The 27,892-nt window shown below is 41.7% G+C and overlaps 1 protein-coding gene and 6 non-coding genes across 8 annotated transcripts; 4 read left to right on the top strand and 3 right to left on the bottom strand.

The window, feature by feature from the left end:
- Nucleotides 1–29: 29 nt before the first annotated feature.
- On the bottom strand, nucleotides 30–27,859 carry zgc:85932 (calpain-9). 2 transcript variants are annotated; one of them, XM_087851315.1, is made up of 20 exons: nucleotides 27,587–27,859; nucleotides 21,454–21,523; nucleotides 19,108–19,226; nucleotides 18,879–19,012; nucleotides 17,360–17,531; nucleotides 17,150–17,221; nucleotides 15,717–15,808; nucleotides 15,135–15,209; nucleotides 14,680–14,840; nucleotides 12,562–12,719; nucleotides 10,449–10,657; nucleotides 10,038–10,083; nucleotides 7,388–7,462; nucleotides 7,235–7,292; nucleotides 6,077–6,141; nucleotides 5,003–5,071; nucleotides 3,857–3,935; nucleotides 3,283–3,399; nucleotides 1,607–1,665; nucleotides 30–679 (listed from the first exon to the last, which is right to left on the bottom strand). In XM_087851315.1, exons 1-20 carry the CDS (start codon nucleotides 27,836–27,838, stop codon nucleotides 653–655), a joined length of 2,109 nt encoding a protein of 702 aa, XP_087707441.1. In that variant the 5' UTR covers nucleotides 27,839–27,859; the 3' UTR covers nucleotides 30–652. The 2 variants fall into 2 exon arrangements, with proteins under 2 accessions (XP_087707441.1, XP_087707440.1); XM_087851314.1 differs by having other exon boundaries at nucleotides 7,235–7,296; nucleotides 7,389–7,462.
- trnak-uuu (transfer RNA lysine (anticodon UUU)) lies at nucleotides 5,512–5,584 on the top strand. Its single transcript has one exon. It is a non-coding gene; the product is annotated as a tRNA-Lys (tRNA).
- trnak-uuu (transfer RNA lysine (anticodon UUU)) lies at nucleotides 7,620–7,692 on the top strand. The gene has a single exon. It is a non-coding gene; the product is annotated as a tRNA-Lys (tRNA).
- On the top strand, nucleotides 9,505–9,577 carry trnak-uuu (transfer RNA lysine (anticodon UUU)). The gene has a single exon. It is a non-coding gene; the product is annotated as a tRNA-Lys (tRNA).
- trnak-uuu (transfer RNA lysine (anticodon UUU)) lies at nucleotides 11,042–11,114 on the bottom strand. The gene has a single exon. It is a non-coding gene; the product is annotated as a tRNA-Lys (tRNA).
- Nucleotides 14,379–14,451, top strand: trnak-uuu (transfer RNA lysine (anticodon UUU)). Its single transcript has one exon. It is a non-coding gene; the product is annotated as a tRNA-Lys (tRNA).
- On the bottom strand, nucleotides 24,681–24,753 carry trnak-uuu (transfer RNA lysine (anticodon UUU)). The gene has a single exon. It is a non-coding gene; the product is annotated as a tRNA-Lys (tRNA).
- Nucleotides 27,860–27,892: the final 33 nt, after the last annotated feature.

Raw genomic sequence — 27,892 nt, 5'->3', positions numbered from 1 at the left:
CAAACCTTTTGTTCACTCCAAATTATGACAATTTTCTTAATATAGCACCCATCAGTACACTCAAACTCACAAGATAAAAACCTAAAATTTTACAATGAAACACAAAAGACAAGTTAACAGACCTACACACATACATGAATGCACGCACACACACTTAGATTTTGAGTGTAAATTAAATGAAATTGAACAAAAATGCATGTTGATCAGGACAGCATATTTTATTGATTATTCTAGGTATGATGATCGGTGTTGGGACAAACAGTCTTCTTTGGTTTTGAACAAAGTAAAAGTTAAAACTGAAGAGGCTCTGTGTTTATTGTCTCATTTAGAGGCGTGTTGAGAAATGATGTCAGACTGAGAGGACAATGAAGGTGAAGTCACTGAAGTTTCATCATAAACTTCCTCACAGCAGCACATCCTGCCTTGACCTTTGACTTTGGCTGTTTGCACGACTCAGGAGAGTCCTTATTGTTTGAGTGTGTGAGGAAAGAAAAACAGCTTCAGAAATATTCACTTTTCTGTTTGCCTTATGTTTCTTTTTCTGCAATAAACATTTTTGGCACAGAATTACACAAACGTACAAAAATGAAAAAAGAAGGAAAAACAAAACTCAGGTGATCCAGGTGAGGGTGTCTGGGTAGAGCAGTTCAGTTCAGTTGTACATGGTCATGTGGAGCCACTGGAACCAATCAGAGGGCAGAAGAAGTTATATATCATTATTGACATTAAAGCTGCCATCATACTAACTGTGCGCTCTCTACTGTGTCCATTGCAAGAAGCACAAACCCAAACCTGTGCGTGACTCCACAGCAGCTCTGTCTGCACTGTTTATGAGACCACGTACATTTCTGAGATACTTCAGTCTGCCTTCAGCCCATTTAAGTTCAGCAAGCATCCTTTCACTTTATCCACAGTTTTTGGTCAGGTTTGCATTTCTGATCTGGACGGACATGCTTGCTGACTCTCACACATTCACAGAGCTGAACATTTACGGCTGTACGTTTAAAACTTGATGAAGTGTTCTTTGGATCAAATGCTGCACATTTCTGTAGACTTGCAACATGGTTTCCTTCTGATCACCCCTGCTTACAGAAACTGGCTCACAATTACTCGGGATGTCACTGCTCGACTGCTAGCTAAAGCTCCCTGCAGGTTCTCTGCAGTTATGTGGGTGTTTATCTTTGCCTTCCTGCCCAGGAGACGTTCACTTTCATCTTGAAGTTTTTTTGCACTTCCAGATCTTCCACAATTCCCTTTAACTGTTACTTTTCATGACATTTCATACAGTGAAAACTGCAAAGCTGAAAGCAGTTTCACACGTACTCGTAGCCTTAATATGCATTGGTTACCTAAAGAAGCCTGAGGTTATGTTGTAATGCTATTTGAAGAGTCAGACTTTAAAAGATGACATTTCATGAGAACAACCTCTCACCCACTGTACAGGTCCTAACAAGTGAGTTTCAGCCTCACAAACCGCTGCGCGCCCCGCGATTCCTGTTTCATTTTGTTCTGTTTTTACAACCGTGGGACATGAAGTGACAGGACTCTCACATTTAAAGGATCGCTAAGTTCACTCTTCAGCTCTAACGTTACACTATATTCATACCTGTCTGTAGCTGATGGTTACTGCTCCCGTTCCCATCACGTCGTATGCCTGAAATTTGTCTGCAAGAGGACGAAAAGGCGATATTGAGACACAGCTGATGTTTGTCGAGTTGGCTTATAGAGGTTTTCCAAACATTCCTGTCATGTGATGTTTTAACTTTAACTTTTAGTTCAAATTAAAACATCACATGACTGATTCTGGTGTATAATGACACAACAAACAGGGTTATTATGGGCAGTTTAAGCTAAACGTGAAAAGTAGACGTGAATTTTATTTTTTGGGGGAGGTAAATTTTTTACAAAAGAAGAAAGTAACTGTTAATACGACAGGCTTGAACTGTTTTCCTGCTCAGTAACAAAAAGAAACAGACAGTCTTTTCTGTTCCAGCTTATGAAAACATCTCTCTCCTCGTCATCTCTCTTCCTCGTTTCTCCTCCCTTTTTCCCCACGCCTCCTCTGTCACTAGGGCTGCCACAAACGATTATTTTGATAGTCGACTAGTCACCGATTATTTTTGCGATTAGTCGACTAATCAGATCATCATCCATTGGACGTAAAACGTACAGCTTATTGCACCAGCAGCATCTGCTCTTATATAACTATCATTAGCTTACAGCTTTAAGTGTTTAAGATATGTGCTAACTAAAAATAAAGACAAGATGATAGTTTATTAAATTTTAATGAAATTTGCAGATTGTTTGGGTGAAGTTTAATAAACTCCTTGCTATCTAAAATATAACAGGACACCGGAGTAAATTCTCGAGCATCTCACACTTCTGATAATCAGCTGTCTGCTTGACGTTTATTCAGCTGTGTAAAAACTATAACTTTAATCTCAGCCAAACCGATTTACTCAGGAACAAATAAAATACTAAAAAAGCCAAACAATAACATTTTTAAGTTATCTAAGTGACTTATATATCATGTTTAACCTGAGTAGCGAAAGACAGCGGTGGGTTTGAAAACGATTAGCCGGGAGTCCGGTGTTCTCACTCTAGTTAGCCTAGCCCCCGGCTAGCTATCGAGCTAGTGGGTAACAGACGTCTCCGAAAACGTGGGAGCGCTTTTGAAAATATGTGGTGTCTTGATAAACTGAGCAGATATTTGAGGTTTACACAGCTACATTCTCGCCTGAAAATATGTTAAAAGTTTATTTTGTGACCCAGAAAGAATAATAAGAGTAATATTAAAACTAACTAACTGCCGCCATTGTTGGAAACTGAGCTGGGCCGCGCTATGAATTCTGGGACACAGCTTCTTCTTCTTCGGGGTTTAACGGCAGCTGGCATCCTTGTACATGCAGTGCTGCCATCTTCTGTTTCAGTCCGTTATTACACTCTTAAATCCTACTACTTATTCCTGCGTCTTTTGTGATCTTACAAAGCTTCAAACGACGCGTCGACTATTAAATCAGTCGTCGACGACTTTGATAGTCGACGTAATCGTGACTAGTCGACTAATTGTGGCAGCCCTGTCTGTCACCTCATCCGTTCTCTCTCTCGCTCCTCTGTCATCCTCTGCTTCTTTCTCTCGTGGCCTTGTGGTGTCACTTACCAGCAAATATGGTGATTAAAACCACTTGCTGTTTCTAATTTACACCATTCATCTCCTCTGAAAGACAGAAAGCTGTAACAATGCTTGCACCCCCACCCCGCCATGCGTTCACCCCCTCTTACGGATCATGCTCTCCAGTTTCATCAGCAGGTACAGGAAGCCGGGGTAACTGATGGTCATGTCCAGCTCCGTGTACCTCAGTCCGACCAGCTGCATCACCAACTTGTCCACCCAGATGCCTGCAGCAGGGACAGATGGAGCAGAGGTGGGGGTAAAACGCAGGTGCAGAAGCACTGGGTGGGATACCTGTTTTTATTGCAATAAACTTCACATGTGCACAGGTGACATATATGACCGCACGCTCGTTTCCCTGATCCCAGCCAGTCCATTAGGCAGCTCCCGTCTGAGTGACGTATGAGTGATGAACCAAAACGTTTGTGTTTTTGTGTTTTCATGTAATCAAAACTGTCTGCTTATTAATTAATTTAACTTTAATGGTGCAAAAATGTTTGACTAATGTGACGACTTGGGAAACACAGGACTTTAGTTACATATGTGACCAAACATGTGACCCTTTTAGGATCACACGTTGAGCAAAAAAGGTGTTTGGCTCCCTCTGCTGGTCGGAGTTTTATCGACCGATGGAGACCCTCAGCGGTTAAATGACACAGGATGAAAAAGTGTTGTGAGTGCTACCTGCTGCTTTCAGTGAGGGCATGACCTCCTGATATTCGAGGCGCTGAGTTTTGTCCTTGTCATACGTGAGGAAGATATCCTGAGGAGAGATTAAACACAGTAAAAATAAATGCCTGAAAAGCTGCATATACACAAACATTCTGGGATAATCTGATAAAACGGCGACAGCAGCGAACGTCCATGGTCTACTCTGCATTCTCACAAACATACACTTTTAGTAATCCCACCCTGGAAGGTGTGGGGCACATTTTGTGTCACATAACTTGATGCTGCTGGTTGGACTTGTCCACCTATTTGTGCCGCTTGAATCGTTTTATGTTTCTGTGGCAGTTTTCTGAGAGTAAAATATGTCCGGTGCAACAAATCTAGGCTTCAGATTGCATCACAGTGCTTCCTGATGTCATCACAACAGAATCAGAGCTGGAAAAGTTTTACAGATGTTATTTTATTTTCAGCATTGGTTTCTTTCAAATTAGTTGGTTTCCAGACTGAGTTTGTCTGTTATAATCGCTTTTATGTTTTAAATGTTTATTTTCAGTGTATTCTAGACTATATCTATATATTATGTCTCAACGGTGACCTCCACAACCGTCTCTTTGACAGTAATAAATGGAGTAAATGCAGTATATTGACTGGCACATGGATAATACTGCATTTATTTGTACATTTACAGATGCACAGTGCGCGGACGTCAGCTACTACAGCACGGGCTCTGCAGTGATTTGTATTATTTTAATATGGATATGTATTTTGAAGTTTGCATAACAAACACTAGAAGCTAGAAAAAAGTGTAGATTTGTTGGTTTTAATGTGAACAGCTGTGATGGTTTTACTTAATGAGTTATTTTCTCCCCAAAGTTCTTTTTGGACCATTTTTAAAACTCATTAAATACATTTTGCAGCATTTTTCTATCTATGTGCTTATATATTTTTTAAAGTGTAATTCACACAGAACCAATGAAAACGTGTTCTGTGGCTCTAGTTCAGACACGTTCTTGCATTTATTTTGGTCTCTCCTGAAAAGAGGAGTTTAGCAAGACTTAAAAATTGAGAGTTCGTGTAAGGAGTGAGATCTCCAGTTGCATTCAGCTTCTGCGACCACGGCAATGTTAGCAGTGCTGTTGATGTTGCTGGTGATGATCTTACCGTCCACTTCCTGATCTTGTCCCAAAGACTCTGGAACTCGGTCCAGCTTAGCCGAGCGGTGCCTTGGCTCTGGAGAAAATTCTCAGGTCAAAGAAATTAAACCAGAAATATCCCGACAGGCCTCGGAGGACACCGAGCCGACAGGCTGCTGAGAGTCTGCCGGTAACAGATGTGAAGGGTACGACTTTGGATTTATCACAGATTAGACTTCTGCGCACAAAAACAATTTTTTTTCCCGGAAATTGTGATGATCTTGGTCTTATATTACCTGCAGCTCTCACAGTCATTCATTCATCTGTAGTTTTCTTATAGAAATTTTCGATTACATGATAAACTTTCAAATTTTCTTTTGAAATAATCCTTTTCTACAGGTTTGGCTGTGAGTGTGACTAATAGCCGTGGCTCTCTACACATTATCTAAAGGTCTTATTTTCAGTTATGCACACCAGACTTTTTACTGGGGTCTCACGGCTACTTGCCTACAACACACATGTAAACACATCAGTAGAGCCTGGATAGCTCAGTCGGTAGAGCATCAGACTTTTAATCTGAGGGTCCAGGGTTCAAGTCCCTGTTCAGGCGCGGCTCTCTTAAATCACGATGCTCAATCACTGCCAGCTGTAGTTAATGTCAGTTGACATACTGAAGTTTAAAGTGCTAAGCTATATAACAACTAGATGGTGTCCTGACATAAATAATTGCATATTATTAGAGCTGAAGTGTAAAACCTGCTCATGATACTCCAACAGCACAACAAGAAGTATGCTTTTTGTGATAAAACAGCCTTTTTTTAAGAATCAAAAACATTTTAATTTGATCAAAAGTCTCTTGTTGCAGTGCTCAGACAGCTGGTCCCTGAGTTATTTTAATGGGGCAGGAAAAAAACATCTCCTACCAATTGTAAATGTTTTTTTCCCTCTTTTTAACTATGAACACTAATTTGGAATTGTTTGGAAATGTTCACAAAGAGAAAAACTTCATGCTGTGGTTATGACATATTACCTAGTACTGCAAACACTCTCATCACACAGTTCGTCTGCCTGTGTCACACTCTTGTATGTTTTTTAAGGATACATCCATGAGGACCACCAGGCTCTTGCACTGCTCCAAAGTCAAGTACTTCTCGCTTCCTGCCAGCACTGAACACAGCAGAGGGAACATTTTAACACAGACATGCAGACCTGATGTATAAAGGCCAAAGCAGTGTGTGAGGCTGATACCAACAGATGTTTAAGGCCGTGTCCGCACTGAGACGGCATTTTTGGTGAAGGAAAACCTGAGCTTTTTGAAGACGCTCTTCAAAATGGATACATTTGAAAACGCTGTTCCGGCGTCTTAGTGTAGACTGCTAAAACGAAGCCTTTCGAAAATGTTGACGCATTGTAGTCATGTGATGCAGTCATGTGACCTAGGATGGTGGAGGGCATTATACAGCAGCTGTTTTGTTTGACAGCTCTATTAAAGATTAGGTCTGTACATGCTCCAGATTTCTTCACATTCTTGATTCTCACTCGCTTTTGTTACTTTGTACTTTTGTGTTACTCGCAGCAACGACTCCGCCTCATTGTTAGTCCGTTTAAAAAACTCGGTGCTTCTCCTCAACATTTACGTTGACGTTTAAAAGAGCCGGAAAGTAAATAAACGGCAGATGGAAATCACGCAGGTCGAACCATCTTACGTTTCATGCATGCGCAGTACAGGAACGTAAGCGTTTCAGTCGTTTCAGTGTGGATGAACAGCTGTTCAGAAACCATTGAAAACAATAGTGCGGAGCGTTTTTAGACAAAAACACCATTTTCAAATTTATCCGGATTAGTGTAGACGCAGCCAAGTCTCGCTCCAATCATTGGTGTGAATGCTGATGTTGTTATGTTAATGAACCCTAAACAGGCAGTTCAGTAGCGGTGGGTGTGGGGCTCTGTGGGTGAGAAAACTCTAAAGTGGACATGCAGCAGTTCTGCAAAATGCAAAAATCACCCAAAACTTTGTTTGTGGCAGAAGCTCCGCGTGTTGTGGGGCGTACACAGACCAACTCTGACTTCCTCAGCTCCTGAGCCACCATCATTTCTAAATAGCCACGGGCTAACCTGGAGGCTAGTTAGCATAATGCTAGCTTTTTGAGGTTATTTAGTTTTCTTTTTTGGACGCAGTTCAGATGACTGAAATTTTGGAACAATCTTCTGCTGAAAGAGATATGACTGAACAAGCAGGATGAACAGCAGGATTACTGACCTCCATCCTGAATGGCCTCAGTCAGAAGTTTGTAGAGGTGCAGTGGTTTGCAAAATCCCTTCGTACGACACAAGAAAGACATAAAGGGGTCAGTGTTTCACTACTTCTGTTAAAACCTCTTATATCAGCCAGTAATGTGTGCTTCAATCTCACCTTGTCACTGTGTTTCTGAAATAACTGTCTGATGGCCTGAGGTGAAGGGAGGGCAGCTTGGTGAGGAAATGAAAGCTGGCGGGAGAAACACAGAGTAAATGAACACGCTGCATATCTCATTATTTATTTCCATCCTCGTAAGTTGTCGATACTTTTGTCAGATCAAAAATCGTCACCTGGCCACTACAAGACCACAGAAACATCAAACAGCTGTCAGGAAGCTGGAAGGAGAGCCTGGATAGCTCAGTCGGTAGAGCATCAGACTTTTAATCTGAGGGTCCAGGGTTCAAGTCCCTGTTCAGGCGAGGTGTGTTTTAAAACTCTAATCTCTATCTCAGGTTTGGCCAACTCCTGCAGATTTTAGATCTCACCCTGGGTCAGCACTAGGGCTGCCACGATTAGTCGACTAGTCACGATTACGTCGACTATCAAAATCATCGACGACTGATTTAATAGTCGACGCGTCGTTTGAAGCTTTGTAAGATCCCAAAAGACGCAGGAATAAGTAGTAGGATTTAAGAGTGTAATAACGGACTGAAACAGAAGATGGCAGCACTGCATGTACAAGGATGCCAGCTGCCGTTAAACCCCGAAGAAGAAGTAGCTGTGTCCCAGAATTCATAGCGCAGCCCAGCTCAGTTTCCAACAATGGCGGCAGGTAGTTAGTTTTAATATTACTCTTATTATTCTTTCTGGGTCACAAAATAAACGTTTAACATATTTTCAGGCGAGAATGTAGCTGTGTAAACCTCAAATATCTGCTCAGTTTATCAAGACACCACATATTTTCAAAAGCGCTCCGACGTTTTCGGAGACGTCTGTTAGCCACTAGCTCGATAGCTAGCCGGGGGCTAGGCTCACTAGAGCCGTGAGAACACCGGACTCCCGGCTAATCGTTTTCAAACCCACCGCCGTCTTTCGCTACTCAGGTTAAACATGATATATAAGTCACTTAGATAACTTCAAAATGTTATTGTTTGGCTTTTTTCAGTATTTTATTTGTTCCTGAGTAAATCGGTTTGGCTGAGATTAAAGTTATAGTTTTTACACAGCTGAATAAACGTCAAGCAGACAGCTGATTATCAGAAGTGTGAGATGCTCGAGAATATACTCCAGTGTCCTGTTATATTTTAGATAGCAAGGAGTTTATTAAACTTCACCCAAACAATCTGCAAATTTAATAAACCATCATCTTGTCTTTATTTTTAGTTAGCACATACCTTACACACTTAAAGCTGTAAGCTAATGATAGTTATATAAGAGCAGATGCTGCTGGTGCAATAAGCTGTACGTTTTACGTCCAATGGATGATGATCTGATTAGTCGACTAATCGCAAAAATAATCGGTGACTAGTCGACTATCAAAATAATCGTTTGTGGCAGCCCTAGTCAGCACACCTGAAATGATTAGTTCATTACTCTGGAGGAGGTCATTTAGCCATTCAAATCAGCTGTGATGGGTCAAGGACATCTAAAACCTGCAGGAGACCGGCCCTCGAGGCCTGGGTTTGGACACCACTGCTCTATCTTGCTCTTACAGTCACTACACGTGGGCATAGACCGACCGGTGCATTAAAAGCTCCACACTTCATGCTCAGCGCTCTCTTCACCACGATGGACCGGTGCAGCCTCTGCATCACTGCTGACGTTACCCCAGTCCGTCTGTCAATCTCTTGCTCCCCTCTCTCGTAAACAAGATTCTGAGATACTTCATTTCCTCCGCTTTCCCTTTTCCAGCTGAAATCTGAGGCCTCAGATTTTGAGCCGCTTATTCTCATTCCAACCGCTTCGAGCTCAGCTGTTCCAGTGCCAGCTGAAGGCCGCTACCTGAGCAAGCCAACAGAACCACATTGTCTGCAAAAAGCATAGGATGTGGTTCAAAGTGGAAGCCTAATGTCATCTGGCTCGACACTCAGTGGGAACGGGTCAGACTCGGGCTGGGTATCGTCAATGATTTCTAGAATCAATTCGATTCCGATTCACAAGGTCCCGATTCGATTCAATTTTGACTCAGACAGTCAGAAATATTATAATTCTGATCATTTATCAGTACTGACACTTGTTAGACTTCAGCGTATTCACCACTTGTGAATATAGACACAGTTCTGAGTTCAGGGGCCTGGATAGCTCAGTCGGTAGAGCATCAGACTTTTAATCTGAGGGTCCAGGGTTCAAGTCCCTGTTCAGGCGGACTAGCTTTAAGACAAATGTGCAAGGCTTCTGCACTTAACATGTCATTTTCAGTTAAAAGTTAAAACCTAACTGACAGAGGACCTATGTAATACACTGTAGAAACATTTGTTGTCCTAATGAGCACTGAAAAAAGTTTCTGCACTCTCCACATTTGGGTAGGCTTCAAAGTGCACGACCAGACAGCTGCTAAGTTACTTCTAGATGGATTTATTCAAAAAATTTTCAGACATTTAATACAAATATTTTCTTTTCTTTCTTTCTTTTTTTGCTTATTCCAAGTAATGCAATCATGTGCTCCTCTGTTTCATAATCTTTAATCTAATAATCTGGATAAAAGTTTTTCTAAAGAGAAACCTTAAATTTAGCTTCCAAAATATTAAAGGCTCTACAGACACAGAGTTCACATCTGCAGCTCTCACTGGTTTGAGTCTATTAAATTAACTGCTGATTGGTTTACCTCTGTTACTGATGTGATGTCCTCTGTTGTTGGTTTTCGAGCTGGTCTGTAACAAAAACCGAAACAATCAAAAAAACATAGAGAAGTCAGCTTCCACGTCTGAAACGTCTTAAACCTGCTTTTTATTCTGGTGACTTTTATTCAAAAGGACTAACGATGGGAAAACACGTCCCAGCTCCCGTCCTGTGTGACCACAGTAAAAATACATTTAAAGAAATTTCACATAAAATGAAGTTAAATTTGTAAATTCATTCTGTGTTTCAGAAAAGAGCATTATTCAGGGTGTGCTCATTTACTAACGACTTGTCGATCACAGGTCGTTCATGAATGCTTTCACAGTCTGGTCCGCCCCTCGCTCTCCACATCCGGTTTTCCACAACAACAAGACGGCAACAGAACTCCGTGACTCACGTGGCGTTGTTGCCCTGCTCCGTCAGCACCCGCAGGAGGAAGGCTCCCTGCTGATTAGGCTCGGCGGTGGAGGGGATGATGATATAGGAACCCGGTGGGAGCGAGCCACGAAGAACAACCTCCCGCCGTGCGACATGCTCGGGGCTGCAGAGGACTGGGCGGAGCACGCTCAGGTCCTCACGGGACAGGTACGTATTCTTAGGATGGGCCTGGAGAGACAGCACACACTCGTTTACGCCAGCCCTTCCTCATCCACAGTTACTGCTTCATGTACAGTTTAGAAAGACTTTAACTGCTTTCTGATCTAAACAGTTTAACCAAATATGTTCAGCTTTGATTGACGTCCTTTTAGGGGCAAGTCTCAACACCTAGCAGTCACCTTGGTAACACGTTTTGATATGAACTACTGATCCCTTAACTTCTTCAGGTGAACGTTTCCAACTTTTGTTTTTAGCTACATATGACGCAGGAGTTAAGTGTTTGCTTAGTTAGCTGTTTGATATCTTTTCTGTTCAACCATCTTCAGATAAACTCAGTAAATCCATTGGTACAACGGGCCCTTTGACAGTGTTATAATAGATTAAAAGCAACATCGCCCGAACAGGGACTTGAACCCTGGACCCTCAGATTAAAAGTCTGATGCTCTACCGACTGAGCTATCCAGGCTCCTGACAAGAAAGAGCTGCTTTCTAACATATGGTCATAAACTAATCAAGAGACATTTCCTCAAAATATCTGCTTGCGCCTTCATACCGATGACATTTCAAATATAGTCAGTCTGACAGCCTCACAGTCTGTAATCATTCTCCAAAGAAGCACCTTAATATGAATAAACAGCACATCGATTGAAATTTCAGAGGAATAAAACTATCTAATAAAACCGTCCATGTTCACTTTCTGCTCTGTAAAATAGCAGCTTCCAAGCTGAACTAAATATCGCAATAATACCTTCATATAGGAATAAAAATAATAGCAACTACTGCACTATTCAGGAAGTCAGTCCAAAGAGAGAAGAGCCATTGGGCAGGACTTTTATCACATTTATGCCTTTCATTTAAACACCAGACTAGGGCTGCCACGATTAGTCGACTAGTCACGATTACGTCGACAATCAAAATCGTCGACGACTGATTTAATAGTCGACGCGTCGTTTGAAGCTTTGTAAGATCCCAAAAGACGCAGGAATAAGTAGTAGGATTTAAGAGTGTAATAACGGACTGAGACAGAAGATGGCAGCACTGCATGTACAAGGATGCCAGCTGCCGTTAAACCCCGAAGAAGAAGAAGCTGTGTCCCAGAATTCATAGCGCAGCCCAGCTCAGTTTCCAACAATGGCGTCAGCTAGTTAGTTTTAATATTACTCTTATTATTCTTTCTGGGTCACAAAATAAACGTTTAACATATTTTCAGGCGAGAATGTAGCTGTGTAAACCTCAAATATCTGCTCAGTTTATCAAGACACCACATATTTTCAAAAGCGCTCCGACGTTTTCGGAGACGTCTGTTACCCACTAGCTCGATAGCTAGCCGGGGGCTAGGCTAACTAGAGCCGTGAGAACACCGGACTCCCGCAAATCGTTTTCAAACCCACCGCCGTCTTTCGCTACTCAGGTTAAACATGATATATAAGTCACTTAGATAACTTAAAAATGTTATTGTTTGGCTTTTTTAGTATTTTATTTGTTCCTGAGTAAATCGGTTTGGCTGAGATTAAAGTTATAGTTTTTACACAGCTGAATAAACGTCAAGCAGACAGCTGATTATCAGAAGTGTGAGATGCTCGAGAATTTACTCCGGTGTCCTGTTATATTTTAGATAGCAAGGAGTTTATTAAACTTCACCCAAACAATCTGCAGATTTCATTAAAATTTAATAAACTATCATCTTGTCTTTATTTTTAGTTAGCACATACCTTAAACACTTAAAGCTGTAAGCTAATGATAGTTATATAAGAGCAGATGCTGCTGGTGCAATAAGCTGTATGCTGTACATCCAATGGATGCATAATGTGATTAGTGACTAATGGCAAAAATAATCGGTGACTAGTCGACTATCAAAATAATCGTTTGTGGCAGCCCTACACCAGACCCAGACCCCGTGTGCATGACTATACCGGGTATACGTGAAGGGCGATGGATAGACTAATGCCTCTTCGTCTCTGGTGTTTCTGCATCAGAGCCAAAACGAAGGAGCAGGTCTTCTGAGCGCTGTCGAGGTTTTCGTCCGCCTTTGACAGAACAAAGTAGAACTGGGGGTTCTGATAGAACCAACCTGCACACACACAAACACACTGTTAGTTTTCCTATCGTGTGTAACTTTTAACATTTCTTGTCATAATTTATTTTTTTCATGTTCCAAGCAGGACCTGATTTAACTGCCTCCAAATGTACAATTTATTGGTCCTCTGTCCAAATATCTTTAAACAGAAGCTAACAGACCTAGAACAGGATGACGGGAAGCCCAGTTACCCTAAACCAGACTCCATGCGTGTGATCTGTGTGGCTATATTCCTAACTGTTTACCTGGCAGTGTCTGATATCAAAACTTGGTCTACCTGTAAAACTGCAGCTCTGTTATTAAAGACTGTACAAATAAGCTTGTCTCAGCTTGTTGAGAGTTATAGAATGCTTCATAAACATTATACAGTAAGAGATCTCAAACAAAAGCACAAGGATTATTTCTGAGTGCTGCACGTCAAATGTAATATATTACATAATGTACAAGTGAAACAAAGACTGTCACATAAAATTAAAGAAAAAAAAACTGCATCTGGGAACAGACAGACAGGCGTGTGCTGCACAGAGGGATTAGAGGGGAAACTTCAGGTTTAACTCTCATTGTTCACAGTTACAAAGGTGCTTCACTTCTTACGTCTTGATAATTTATGCTCGAGACTGGAGCGAAATACACTGCAGGTCAAAAGTTTGAGAACACCCCGATTTTTCCAGCAATTATGCTGTTTAATGTCTGATTGCACTCTGAAATGAAAGCATAGTACAAATAAGCAATTGGAGTTCAAAAAGAAATCATGGAATCAATTCATAGACCAAAATGTATTCTAACCTTTAAGTAGCCACCAGATATAACAGCTGAACACACCCGTAGCTTTCTTTCTACAATAGAAATCTGTTTGTTGCAGAAGTTCCCATAAATGTGGACCTTGTAGGTCGCTTTGCTTTCACTCTTCTGTCCAGTTCATCCCAAACCAGCTTGATGAGGTTTAAGTCTGGAGGACTGTGCTGGACACTCCGTGTTTTCAAGTAGTTCTGGCATAGCTTGGATTATGTTTTGGGTCATTATCCCGCTGTAGGATGAACCCCTGACCAACTAGGCGCATACCAGAGGGTACTGCATGGCGCTGCAGAATGCTGTGTTGGCTGTTTTGGTTCAGGGTGCCTCTCACAGCGGTGTTTCATGGCCCAGGCAAGTCTCTTTGTCTTATTCTGTATAATACTAGGGTATGTGGTTTATACAAAAAGCCCTTTTTGTATAATTCTGAAATTCCTTTTTTTAGTTTTGGGTAACCTTACCTTTTTTTAAACCTCTGGCAGTTCACCACGTACCTTTGTGCCATTTCAAGCTATTCGTTGGACTTGAACAACTTGAATTACATTAGATAACTGGAAAAATTGGGGTGTTCTAAAACTTTTGACTAGTATTGTATTTTCTAGACAACAAGAAAAAAACTGCACCTACTGACAAATTGTGCAGAAAAGAGTGTCACCATTTCTGGAAGATCCCTGAGGAATCTGTCCACGGGCAGCAGGAGGCGCTAAAGTTTTGGTCTTTCCCTGGTGAGCATCAGTTAAAAGTGACTCTCAATCTGTATTCCTACTCCTTTGTGTCGGCTGTAAGATATATTAAAACATTGTTCTTGTATTTTTCGTCATATTTGACGCTAAAATCAGAGTGCACTACACAACATTCAGAGCCTGGATAGCTCAGTCGGTAGAGCATCAGACTTTTAATCTGAGGGTCCAGGGTTCAAGTCCCTGTTCAGGCATGGCTCTTTTATAGACTCACTGCCAGCAAGCGCAAAGATTAAGGCTAATAGTGACTAATTAACACATGAAACTAACTGTTTGCCTGATTGGCCCCTACTCTGTGAACTTCTGTCTAGTTTTAAATATCTCAGCTTTATCTCCAGTTTTAAAACCAGCTGCTGGACTTGTGAGGTTCAGAGTTAAGAGTGAGGCACAAAACATTTGACACACGCCATCACCCGTCTTACCTCCTTGAGGACGGCCTCCTGCTGTGATGTTCGGCTCCCAGGTGCCATGATGCATAATGCAGCTCAAAGGCAACATGCTGGAGCCTGGTTCACTGAGAATCTCCGTCAGGTGGCAGACCTCCATCATATCGAAGTTCTGTCGGAAGTCCGACACCGACATCCTGACAGAGAGAGAGAGGAACAGAGCGACTGGCCAAACAGATTTTCCTTCGTCTGTAAATACTTAATGTGTTTGAGTAGCACTGGCACATCCAAGTTCAAAAACAAAGACACATTTGGTTTCTTCACTGCAATCATCTCATCTGCTCTGTTTGGAACTATTGGTGTTGTTTTAATCATCGCTGTCACCGTTTCATTCATCCCTGCTGAGTATCCACCCTGGGATGAGCAGGAACAGCCATGGGCGGCCCCATAAAAGTGTGACAGTCGCTGGTATGACATTACGATAAACTCACCAGAACTCTCCGTCCTCCTGTCTGACTCTGCCGAGTCGTTTCTGCTCCTCGATGCTCACAGTTTTCCACTCTTGACTGCAAACACAGAGGTTTGTAAACGTGCTGTAAATGTGTGAAGTATGTACTCAAGAAGGTGCGTTAGTAAGGTGACGTTTTGTTTGTATGTGACCTCATGGATTCAGATTAAAGAGGCAGTAAATTGAGCGATGAGATCAGTGCAAACGCATTGATTATATAAATTATTTTAAGATTATTAAACTATTTAAGATGTTTTTATGTTATTTTCTGTGTTTTTGTACTTCCCTTTTTTCAGTGTCTTTTTTTTTAAACACACTGAATTTTAATCTCACATTTGACTTTAGACAACAGTAATAAAAACCACGAAGCACAAGAAACTGTGATCTATGCTCTGCACGTCACGTCCAGGTGGCCCACGATTACTGCGATTAGCCCATTCACTCCCCTCACTTCCTCCAATGCATTACCAGCTACTTCTTCTTCTGATGCCATTTTTGAGTTGACTGAAAGGATTTAAATTTAGAGTAAGTTTAATCAGCACTGCTCATTGGATGATCTTCATACCCTTTGAAGTCACTCCAGGGCCCCTCCCACTCTGTGTCGCCCCAAGGATTGAGGATTCGCACCAGATATTCAGTGCCGAGTGTCGTCCTCACCTGGCAGGAGAGGAGGCAAATCAAGTGAGAGTGCAGCTATGAGTCATTTAGATTTCTACTTAAGATTAGAGATGGCACGATACCACTTTTTTATGTCCGATACCGATATCATAAATTTGGATATCTGCCGATACCGATATGAATCCGATATAGTGTGTTTTTTAATCAATAAAAGTTTTTTTAATATCTTGCTGCATTTTGTATAAGTTTATACTCAAGTTTAAATAAATAACAACACTAAAGCTATTCTGTTATACCTGTATGTAAAAAACACACTGCACCCAAAATATTTCATAGTTCAGCAACACTGATCAATCTAATAAACCTAAATCTGCTCCATCCTCCCGATTCTGGTGTTTTAAAGAGTACTTAGCAGAAATATTAAGCAACCTAACCAATAGGGTTGCAAACTCCCAGCAAAAAAAAAAAAATAGGGAACCACCCTCCACCTCATGATGCTTAATCGATGTAATCAAATTTAATTTGATGCAGGGGAAAATACACAGAAATAAATTATTTTTCAAGAATAATTAAATAGATTCAACATCTTTCTTCAACAGAACTGCAGACTGCACAGATGGTATCTTCCCAAAGGAAAAAGTAGTATAGCTTACTAGGGTATATTAGACTTAACAGTTACTATATACAGTAATGGACTTCTATATATTTTCCATCAGATTAAAACTTTGGGTGTAAGATTCAGATAATTATTTATTAAAAGCTCAACATTTTAAATGAGAATAAGAAAGAAAAGTTTGTCTTTGTGCCCCCTTTTCCCTGTTCATGCCCTATCGGCCCCCCTGGCTAAACTTTGCTAGATCCGCCCCTGCACAGTTACGTCAGCTGTAGAAAAAGATCCTGGTGTAGAAATAATATTAAATAAATTCTAACAACAGCTTATCAAGGTTAATAGTGCTGCTGTTGTTCAGCCGCTGGTTTCCTCTTTCTGGTGAGAAGTGAGCCAAAAACAAAGAAGAGAGACGGACTCGCGACAGAAAAGCCGATCAGCTGATCGTTAATCAGTTTCATGATTGAAGTAGCAGCAGGAGAGAGAGAGAGAGAGGCAGTCCCTCCATATATCTGTTGTTAAGCTTAACGTGGGAACGCAAGCAAGCTTTGTGAGGTGCTTTTTTGATATTTAATGGATCGGATTACATTTTTTATTTCTCGCCGATATCCGATCCAATAATTTGGGTCAGTATCGGACCGATACTGATACGTAATATCGGATCGGTCCATCTCTACTTAAGATACAGAAACACTGCATTTAATTTGTCCTGCTTTTGTATTTATGTGTAATTAGGACTTTAACATTTCTTGGTCGTGTTCAGTGACAGTTACCTTATCCACTGCAGTCAGAGCGTAGGCATGTCTAAACATGATTCCCAGTTCATTCCTCTGCTCCAGAGGACCCTGGAGGGGGAAAAAGCCAACCAACCACAGTGAGGACAGAAGGAGACAAACAAAATGACTCATAAATGAATGCAGGAACGCCTCCGTGTTTCCCAGCAGGTTCAGATCTAAATCATCCCTCACAGGTCCTTACTGTACCTGGCAGTTGGCACAGTTGATGAGTGCTCCTCTGACCAGCAGGTGTCTGAGGAAGGTCGGCAAGTCTCTGGGAAGTGAGGCCACCTGGAAAACCTCTGTCACCCCGCCCGTCATATCCACCATGGCCTCATGAGGGTAGCCCATGCCCAGAGCTAGGTAGCCACCATTCAACCTGGGACAGAAAGGGAAATATCAGGTTTTCTGAACGGTTTTTGAAAGATCTCCTGAATTGGCCTTTCTAACTGAACTCTGACTGACAAATCTGCCCAGGAAAGGTTTGAACAATTCGACATTTAATGTTTGAGATATTATCATTATCCTTATCATTATTATGCCCACTTTTTCACTCACTTATCAACTACTTGTTCTTAAAGTGTGAAGAACAGATGCTCAAATGATCCACAATACTCTGAGTAGGAACAGACGCTGAAATTTAGAATCTTTTAAAACACAGACACTGGATGTTAGTTACTATTTAGCCATTTCAGCATGTTTACATGTTTATTTGTTCTATCATTTCTCTCGCTGCTATATAGTCATATTTATTTTTCCATATAAATGCAACAAAATCTGGAAAATGTTCACTCTGCATGGCACTATGTAAAAAAAAAAAAACATATTTTTTATTTCCTCTAAATTCAGTTTTCAGCATCAGCAGCATGGGATACAACATCACACACAGGAACAGACATAGCACCTGTACCCTTCATGTTTTGTCTTGTATCTGATAATTCACTGGAGAAAACTTCAAAAAGTAATTCTCCAAAAGTTGATTCTGTTCATCTGGACGTAGCGTGCCTGTGATTGCAGCCATTCCCCAACTCTCTGTGAATGGGACTCATGGCCATTGATCAGTGGTTGTTGATCAATGGTCATGAGAATTTGCATAATTAAGATTAAGGAACTGACCTCCCAGCCCATTGTTCCTTCAGTGGGCTGGTTTCAGTCATTATGTAAATGTCCTGTTTATAAGATTGAAACCTGCAGCTGAGACTGAAGACGTCACCTGATGATGACGAAATGTTTCTCCCACAAAACGCTACGTCCAGATGAACAGAATCAACTTTTTGGAGATTTACTTTCCTGGATGATTGAGATGCATCAAGACGTTCAAAAAGTATAGTTTGGGTGATTCTTCAAGCGTCATATCACTGTGTGGGATAGGTGGCAGCTTACAGCATATGAACGCACTTTTTGTTAACATTACGACACCAGGCTGATCTTCTAGCAGTGATTCGTTCTGAGTAGAAAAACACATGCTGTCATGTCATTATCTCCTGTACTTATGAAGGGCTCAGAAATGGTGGGAAAACTCGAACTTGAAAGACCTGGAACTCAGGAAAGAGTCATAGTATGATGCTAAAATTTTGGATAAAATTAAGAGGTTTAGGTGAAACGTATGGATATGGAATATGGATTTGTGGTTATGTAACAGGCAAAAGAAGACCACATGTCTATCAGAGAGGCTGAAATGTTCAGTGAGACATGAACACCTAGACAGCGGCTGACTGGGACTCACTTGGCGTAGGCTTTCTCCAGCAGGGCGCTCCAGAACTCCTGTCTGTCTGGGGACCTGAGGAAGATCAGATTGTTGTTCACAGTGGGCAGCAGGTCATCGATCTGTACCTCCTCCCACTGACCGTACTGCCAGAACTACACAGCGAGAGAAAGAGAGAGAGAATATCATCTGATTTAGGCTGAGAATTCACTTGAAGAAGATAACTGCATATTAAAAAGTGCTTTTGTACCCTGAAAGTGAAGCAACCACTGTATCCATCTTGGAAGCTCTGGCCCAGAGGCACAACCTTCTTTAGCAGCGATTGATTCATGGAGAGAGACGCTATAGCCGAGAGTAACCAGCAGTCAGCTGGAAAAGAATGAAGTAGGTCATGACATCATTTAAAGCTTCAGTGCACAATGCTGGATGGTCCGCTTTCCATTTTAAATCACTTCAAGCCGTGCACCATCTTTCACCTACACTCTCCATTAAACCTTTATGTGCTGGGTGTAACAGCTATTCAACGCTGACATACAGCATCTACAGAGAGCTGTTTGCACTGTTGTATTTGAGGAAGGAGGGACATGTTTAACCTGGTCTTCAGGGTGTGACACAGACCCACCTGTGTGGAAGGAACAGAAAAGACCTGAGGTTCTCAATCTGATGTAGCTACTGTATACGATTTGTTTTGTCCTTGATGCCACTCAGCTCAGTTAATTTTACCCAGTCACCAGTGTAAGTACTGCAGCAGAGATATACACAGTTTCAATGGCCCTGAACTCTTTCCAGGCTGCACCCCTCCCACCCTCCAAAGTAGGGCTGCCATGATTAGTCGACTAGTCACGATTATGTTGACTATCAAAGTCGTCGACGACTGATTTAATAGTCGACGCGTCGTTTGAAGCTTTGTAAGATCCCAAAAGACGCAGGAATAAGTAGTAGGATTTAAGAGTGTAATAACGGACTGAAACAGAAGATGGCAGCACTGCATGTACAAGGATGCCAGCTGCCGTTAAACCCCGAAGAAGAAGAAGCTGTGTCCCAGAATTCATAGCGCGGCCCAGCTCAGTTTCTAACAATGGCGGCAGCTAGTTAGTTTTAATATTACTCTTATTATTCTTTCTGGGTCACAAAATAAACGTTTAACATATTTTCAGGCGAGAATGTAGCTGTGTAAACCTCAAATATCTGCTCAGTTTATCAAGACACCACATATTTTCAAAAGTGCTCCGACGTTTTCGGAGACGTCTGTTACCCACTAGCTCGATAGCTAGCCGGGGGCTAGGCTAACTAGAGCCGTGAGAACACCGGACTCCCGGCTAATCGTTTTCAAACCCACCGCCGTCTTTCGCTACTCAGGTTAAACATGATATATAAGTCACTTAGATAACTTAAAAGTGTTATTGTTTGGCCTTTTTCAGTATTTTATTTGTTCCTGAGTAAATCGGTTTGGCTGAGATTAAAGTTATAGTTTTTACACAGCTGAATAAACATCAAGCAGACAGCTGATTATCAGAAGTGTGAGATGCTCGAGAATTTACTCCGGTGTCCTGTTATATTTTAGATAGCAAGGAGTTTATTAAACTTCACCGAAACAATCTGCAAATTTCATTAAAATTTAATAAACTATCATCTTGTCTTTATTTTTAGTTAGCACATACCTTAAACACTTAAAGCTGTAAGCTAATGATAGTTATATAAGAGCAGATGCTGCTGGTGCAATAAGCTGTACGTTTTACGTCCAATGGATGATGATCTGATTAGTCGACTAATCGCAAAAATAATCAGTGACTACTCGACTATCAAAATAATCGTCTGTGGCAGCCCTAGTCCAAAGTGACCCGGTGTCAGCTGGGAGAAGTTCCAGCATCTCTTTGATCTTCTCTACTTTTAAGACTAGTCTTAAAACTTGGTTTGAGGGTGTAGGCTGCTGCAGGATTTCTTGTTTTAGTCACATTTTCCACTTACTATGTGTTTATACACATAATCTTCCAGCAGAACAGATTGGTTTTGCTGGAGGATTCTTCCTGCTAAAAGGGAGTTTTTCCTTCCCACTGTCGCCAAAGCTCTTGCTCATAGGGAGTCGAGAGTTTTTACCTTACAATATAAAGTGCCTTGAGGCAACTGTTATTGTGATTTGGTACTATATAAATAAAATTAAACTGAACTGAATTGAATCAGCACAATACTATCAACGTCAGCACGAGGTTGTTTATCCAGACTGGATCTGTGCCGTGTCTTTATCCGACTCCCGCCCTCCCTCCTGTCAAAAACAGACTTAGCATTTCTAGGAGGCCTGTAAAACACGCTGCAGGGCATTTCCTGGAATCAGTAGTGCTATGTTGAATGGGTGGGGCCAGCTCTGGTGGCCACATCAGTGCACTCCTGGGGTTCAAGGGCTGTTAGAAATAAGCTATAGCAGCTTATTTTTGAAAGCGAGGGGCTACAACAAAGGATTAGACTGAACAGCAAATCATGCAAAGCTGCTCTGGTGGAGTTCAAGAATGAAAAGGTGGTGGAAATGAGCAGAATAGGTCCACTTGAACTGAAAATACTTAGCTTATACGACCGAGTAGTACAGGAGATCTCTACTTACAGAGGTTCCCCTGGCAAAAATCCAGCCTCGTTGCGCCATCGACTATGAACTGAGGTGATGAACAGAGTTCCTGGAAACAGAGCAATGATTGGTTGAAACAAAGACATGAAAGAGCAGGAAGATGAATGCAAATAAACTTGATCTGACTTGTCTGCAGAGCCAAAGGGAAAGGCAGATAAAAGCTCATCCATCAGAACAATGTGGCACAAACTTGGCACACTGATGTGTGACTCCGAGTCAGACGGGAAGACTGACATGAGTTTCACCAATGTTCAGTGTTTATCACGATAGAATTTTTAAAGGTGCAGAAATAAAAATGTATCAAATTTTTATAAATAATTATCATTCATGTGATAATTCAAAAGTAACTAAGATAAGATAAGAAGCAACTTTTATTATAACCTGAGATCTATGACGTCCCCACAACTGCAGTTCCTCTAGTGGCGACTCGAGTCAGTCCGCATACTTGGACTTGCTCAGATTGCAAAGAGTAATGACTTGTTATCAGTACAAACACTTTGAAAAACTGTCTGTGTATTCACCAGCATACGCAGTCTTCAAAAATGTGTGCGGCACCAACATTTGCTACCGCCTCAGGCCTTCTGCCTTTACACTTATCTAGGTTGCACATAGTTCACAGATATGAGAGAATCCCTCCTGATTATGACATTAATCAGTGAATAAAAAACTATGGGCACCTTTTTATGAGTGAAAGCTATAGAGCACCGTGTTCTTGAAGTAACCTGTGTGGTACAACACAGCAAAGACAGTATACTTTACGTTTTTTAAACCCCAAAGCATGAACAGGAACTTGAACCCAGGATCAAAAGGCTGATGCTTTTCTACAGAGCTGCCCAGGCTCTAATGGTTAGTGGGACAGTTCAAATTCGTACCTAAAAATGTGGATATTAGCAGTTGAAATGATTAGCTGTTAATGTAACTACGTGTTGGCTTTGACATCGCTAACGATATGAGATAAATGTGTGGATAATATACTCATTTCTAACCCTGTCCATCCTGCTCACTCCCAGTCAAAATCTTAAAAGCTTAAAAAAAAAAAAGCTCAGCTTCTCGTTTCATGACCGTCACCTTCTTCAAACCATTCCTCACAGCAGGTCTCACTAGCATCTTTGAAACCTTCAAAGATGCTAGTGAGGGGGGCGATCGTGGCTCAAGAGTTGGGAGTTCGTCTTGTAATCAGAAGGTTGCCGGTTCGAGCCCCGGCTCGGACAGTCTCGGTCGTTGTGTCCTTGGGCAAGACACTTCACCTACTGGTGTTGGCCAGAAGGGCCGATGGTGCGATATGGCAGCCTCGCTTCTGTCAGTCTGCCCCAGGGCAGCTGTAGCTGCCTCCACCAGTGTGTGAATGGGTGGATGACTGGGTGTGTAAAGCGCCTTGGGGTCCCTAGGGGGGACTAGTAAAAGCGCTATACAAATACAGACCATTTACTTCCCTTTTACTCTTGCTGCTATCATACAGTTACGAATCACCCCCACTCATCTTCTCCCACTCCCCCCTGTCTGCACTCTCTTCTTGTGCTGTGTGCATTGCTTTGGATAGCTGACTCATCTTCACTACCTCTGCTCTTTGCAGCTTCACTCTTACATCTCATTCATACACAGGAATTGTTTTGTTTCTACTGAGCTTACCTCCATCTCTCATACACCAGCCCTCTACTCTCACTACATAGAATTTTTATACACTTATAGCATTCATTTTTTAATGTGCAAAACCTTCTAATCTCACATGCACTTGTATGTTGTATTTCTTTTTGTTTTTTTACTTTTTGCATGATGGGAATAAAATAAAAAGTGCTTTAAAAGTAAACTTGACTTAATTGAGTGACATTATGTGTCTAATCCATATGTCTGTGGTAAAGAGTCCACAGTTACAGGGTTTCTATGGATTTCCTGGAAACTACGATGGTGAACACATGAGTGACAAGCGTCTCTGAGGTAATTACTCAGAGTTTCGATTTAGGAGGGAGCGATGAAGGATTGATGGCCTCATTCTGTCAACACTGGCTTACTGCAGCGTACGAGGAAGGACAACTCTCATTGTGATGGTGTTCCTGTGACATGTGTCCTTCTCCCTAAATCAGTGTGTGTTGTACTAATGCACAGCCTGCCCATTCAGAAATGTCTGCCTTTAACTGTCTCATTTTGTTTGCATCGGTCTATACAAGTTATAGGATTTTGTAAACAGACACAACTAACTTCACACTGCTGAACAGTTTTCTTGGTATTTAGATGCAAACAGCAATAAATGAAAATGAAAATGTTGCAGCTGTGGATGACGCACTCCAGGAAGTTTGCTAACGTACCGTTTGCTGTTATATTAGCCTACACTTCAGGTTACACTGAATACATAGAATATGAAGATTTGTTTGTTTTAATCTTTATTCTTGCAAACACTGGATCAGACTTTAAACCTCTGTGGTGCTTCCAGCTCTTCCTGTTTTACCAAAGACAAAGAACTTCTGACATTTTTCTTTTCACTGCCATCTGAAGTCTTTTGAGTCAGCAGCAGCAGGAAGTTCGTTTCTGATTCCGTGTGAGGGAATTTACAGAAAGCAAGTTTGTGCCCACTGCATCCTGCGTGCTCCATTCAGGCAGTAAGCCTTGTGTAAATACAGTTTGTACAATAACAGTCAGTACAGACAACATGATCTATCTACAGGAACTCACTGACTCAATCTTAATGACTATACTGCTTTAAGCATGAAAACCTAAATAAAATCTACTTCTAGACATGGAACACACCCTGAAACTGGCCAAAGGGAATGTTTTAAGGTAAACGTTTCCATGATACTCTGAAAGAAGTGCCTCCACAGTTAAGGCAAAGGTTGGTGTGATGCTATACGCCTGAATTATACCTCTGTGTCAGATCTACTTTGTAACTTATGCCACAACCGGAACTCAATTTTAATGCAAATGCTGCAAAAATGTAACTTCGGGTTGATGTTTGTCCTAAAGACTTGAACGCTGTGCAAGGCTCCAGTGTAGGGATAAAAGGAGCTTCTACGTAAGTTAGGAGGTAAATTTCCTGTAGAAGTCTAAATGAAGCTTTGAAGTTTTCCATTTTCTGACTACATGAGTTTTAAAGTTCCCTCGCCCAAAACTGCTTTCCACTTTCCACAGTGTTATATAAACTAAAAGTGCTGCAGACAATTGTTAGGGACAAGCTGTTTATTCCTTACACACAGGGTTGTTGTTAAAACACAGCTCGCCTGAACAGGGACTTGAACCCTGGACCCTCAGATTAAAAGTCTGATGCTCTACCGACTGAGCTATCCAGGCTCCCGCCAGGAGGGGAAATCTCTCTATCGTCAAACTGAATTTCAGCCAGCGTGGTCCATGCAAAACCTCTCAGTCAGTCACTGAGATGATGTGATTATCTCATCAGTGTCAATCATTAGAACCATGAAGCTCCACGATCTGAGTTATAAAACCATGAAACAAGAAGTAACACGCTCAAAATTTGCGCTCTGCATGTGAAGACAGAAATGTGCGCCATCAGCCGAACTTTCACGAGCGCCTTAACCGGTGTAACGTGCACATGCGTGTTATTTTGTTTGATCTTACATATATTAGCAAATATAAAACAAACCTGTAGTATATACCGTACATTATGTTCTATTAAAGCAAGTGAACAGAAAGGCTGCATTCGTTGATTCCTGTTCAGATACCTTAGTTGGATATTTTACATATTTAGCCGACACAGACCGTGTTTAGCAGCAGATTTAATCTCACCCACCCTGCATCCTGCCCAGCCCTCAAGTCAGAAAGAAGAGAAGCAAAGCGAGCGGATGCAGGATAATACAGAGCTAAAGGACAACACTGAGCCCTGTCTTTGTTTCCCTCCTGATGCCCTGCAGGGTTTGGGTTGCCTTCATTTTATCTCTGTGGAGCCTTTCTGAAACACACCCTTGCAAATATGACTCTGTCGCACACTGATTGTAACTCTGCAGTTGACCAACTCGGGACACTACAGGGCAAAATAACAACTGGTTCACATCTGGCACAAGGCTGTAACTGGTAACAGTGATTCACAGAGATCCACCAGAATTTAGATTTTTACCAGGTGAGTTTTTAATGTTAAAGGTAAAAAAAAAAACCCACAGAGACTCAGAGAAACAAAATAACGACTTACATAAGTGTGAAATTAAGTGTAATTTGAAACTGCAATTCGACCCGCTGAGTGGAATCTTCCTGTTATAACGTGTGGTGTTAGTTATTGTCCGTCTGCCTTTACCTGGTATTTAAAAAACCATCCAGGTGTTCTCAAAGTGACCTCAGCTGCTCTTAAAAGTATTTTAATCAGTATAAAAACAGCCTTTATTGTGTAAATGTGACTGTTACTCTGTAATGATAATTACAGCATCACACACAGTACTGATCACAGGGGGAAATGAGGCGGCCTACAGAGATGAGGTCCTGAAGCTGGGTGCATTAAACAACCTGGCACTTAGCATCACCAAGACCAAGGAACTCATCCTGCCCCTGCCCCCCTGCACATCAACGGTGAATTTGTAGTTTGTTTCAAACTCCTTGGTGTCCACATCTCTGCAGACCTCTCCTGGTCAGTCAACAAGGCCCAGTAGTGGCTACACTTTCTAAGGATGCTCAGGAAGGAGCAACTAAACACCCCACTGCTGGTGACCTTCTATAGGTCCACCATCGAGAGCCTGCTGACCTATGCAGTGACAGTGTGGCACGCCAGCTGCACACAAGCAGGCAGGAAGAGACTGCAGAGGGAGGTAAACGTAGCACAAAAGAATGAGTGGCTGCCCCCTGCCCTCCTTGTCTGCCATCTATAACTCCCGTTGTCTCAGCAGGGCCAGAAACATCTTGAAGGACATCAGCCACCCTGGTTACCATCTTTTTAACCTACTCCCCTCTGGCAGGTGCTTCAGATCCATGCGGGCCAGAACAAACAGACTCGGGGATAGCTTCTACCCCAAAGCCATCACCATACTCGACTCAAAACTTGCACAAAACTAATTTGCACTGACTGTGTCCTCATTCTCTGGCTGTCTGTCTGTGTCACCCAGTGCAGTGTATTTATATTACGTGTATAGTTATATTATTGTATTTTTTTTATAATGTGTTAAGCACATGTGCACCTTTATGGAGCTGTTTTAAATCTCATTATAAAACATATAATGACAATAAAGGCTTTCACTTCCTAACTTAACCCATGGAGCTCTGTGGGAGTTTATTTTGAAGCTTTGTAATATTGTGTGTTTTACTGTATTTCAACTCTTTTATTCACAATATCGCATCAAAAACATGAAACTTTTTAACAGACATCTAGAAGAAAAGGAATAAATCATTACGTTCAGCTTCTTCATCCTCGCCAAAGGAGGAAAGCTTTCTCAATATACCATTCTTTTTTTAACTGTATGTATATATTTACATATTTAAAAGTTAACAAGTAAAACATTTGTGGTGCAGCACAACAGATAAAAATTCACATGCAAAACATGCGAAGATCGCAGATATGAAACTCTAAAGTCAAAATGTTAAAAGATTATCCTTCTGTCTGTTTCTCTGGTGGCAGGAGAAAAAGATTTTTACTACCAGACAACTTCAAGCACATAGTGTAGACAAACACAGTGATTACAACATTATTACCGAAGGAAGAAGAGAGCTGCTGGTTTTAAAGAACTCTGAATAAGCAGCTACACGCATCACGCTGTACTAATACTTTATTGTAGGCAGCATGAAATTGAAATACAAGTAAAGCACTTCAAAACTGCATCGTGTACTGTTGTTGTGTCTGCGTGACACCTGAAAACACTCGGGCAGTGCAAACTGGCCTGTGTTTATCTATTATTTGAAATCCGTTACTATTTTATTAGAGCAGCTTAAGCTACTTGCGTTGGTCTTGTACTGCCTGCAGGATGGTGTCACTGTGTGTATGTGCAACATCTGTAATCTGCAAACTGACTATTAGCTGTGGAGCAGAAAGCACACTTACCTTTTGAAATGTGCTGAAGAAGAATGCGCAAACATATGTGTGTGTGTGTAAATGAAGAGAGCTCGATGCTGCAGTATTTACTCTGTGGGAGTTTTTTTATGCATTTACGTTACGCAGCTGTTACGGGTTTGTTCTCCCTTTCGTAGTTACCTTTGGTCGCTTCCACTCGACCTCGCGCTGCATCGCCAGCGCTCCCACAGGGAAGGTAGAGTCCACGAACAGCCCGCTCGCCGGGCTCACTTCGCCGCTCTGCGGTATGCCCCCGCTCAGAATATCCGTCAGCCAGCGGCGGGACTGCGAGCCCAGCAGCTCGTCGGAGCACACGTCGCCGTCCACGTCGTCCTCCGGCGGCGGCAGGGAGCTCTCAGACGATACACTCACAGACTTTTTCATGGCGAACATTAGCAGTGCTCTACCTGACTTTCAGCGCTCTTTCATGTTTATAAGGTGCGCGGA

The sequence above is a fragment of the Neolamprologus brichardi genome, chromosome 14, assembly GCF_056152115.1.
Source record: "Neolamprologus brichardi isolate AB-2024 chromosome 14, ASM5615211v1, whole genome shotgun sequence".
Lineage (NCBI taxonomy): Eukaryota > Metazoa > Chordata > Actinopteri > Cichliformes > Cichlidae > Neolamprologus > Neolamprologus brichardi.
This window is presented reverse-complemented; position numbering and strand designations above follow the sequence as displayed.

Bases quoted from the DNA above. Each gene is read 5' to 3' on its own strand.
- zgc:85932 (XM_087851314.1), bottom strand. From the start codon at position 27,838: ATGTTCGCCATGAAAAAGTCTGTGAGTGTATCGTCTGAGAGCTCCCTG. The intron at 21,524-27,586 runs GTAACTACGAAA...CTCTGTTTCCAG, and splicing joins TCGAGTGGAAGCGACCAAAG to GAACTCTGTTCATCACCTCA. The intron at 5,072-6,076 runs GTATCCTTAAAA...AATTTTCTCCAG, and splicing joins GCCTGGTGGTCCTCATGGAT to AGCCAAGGCACCGCTCGGCT.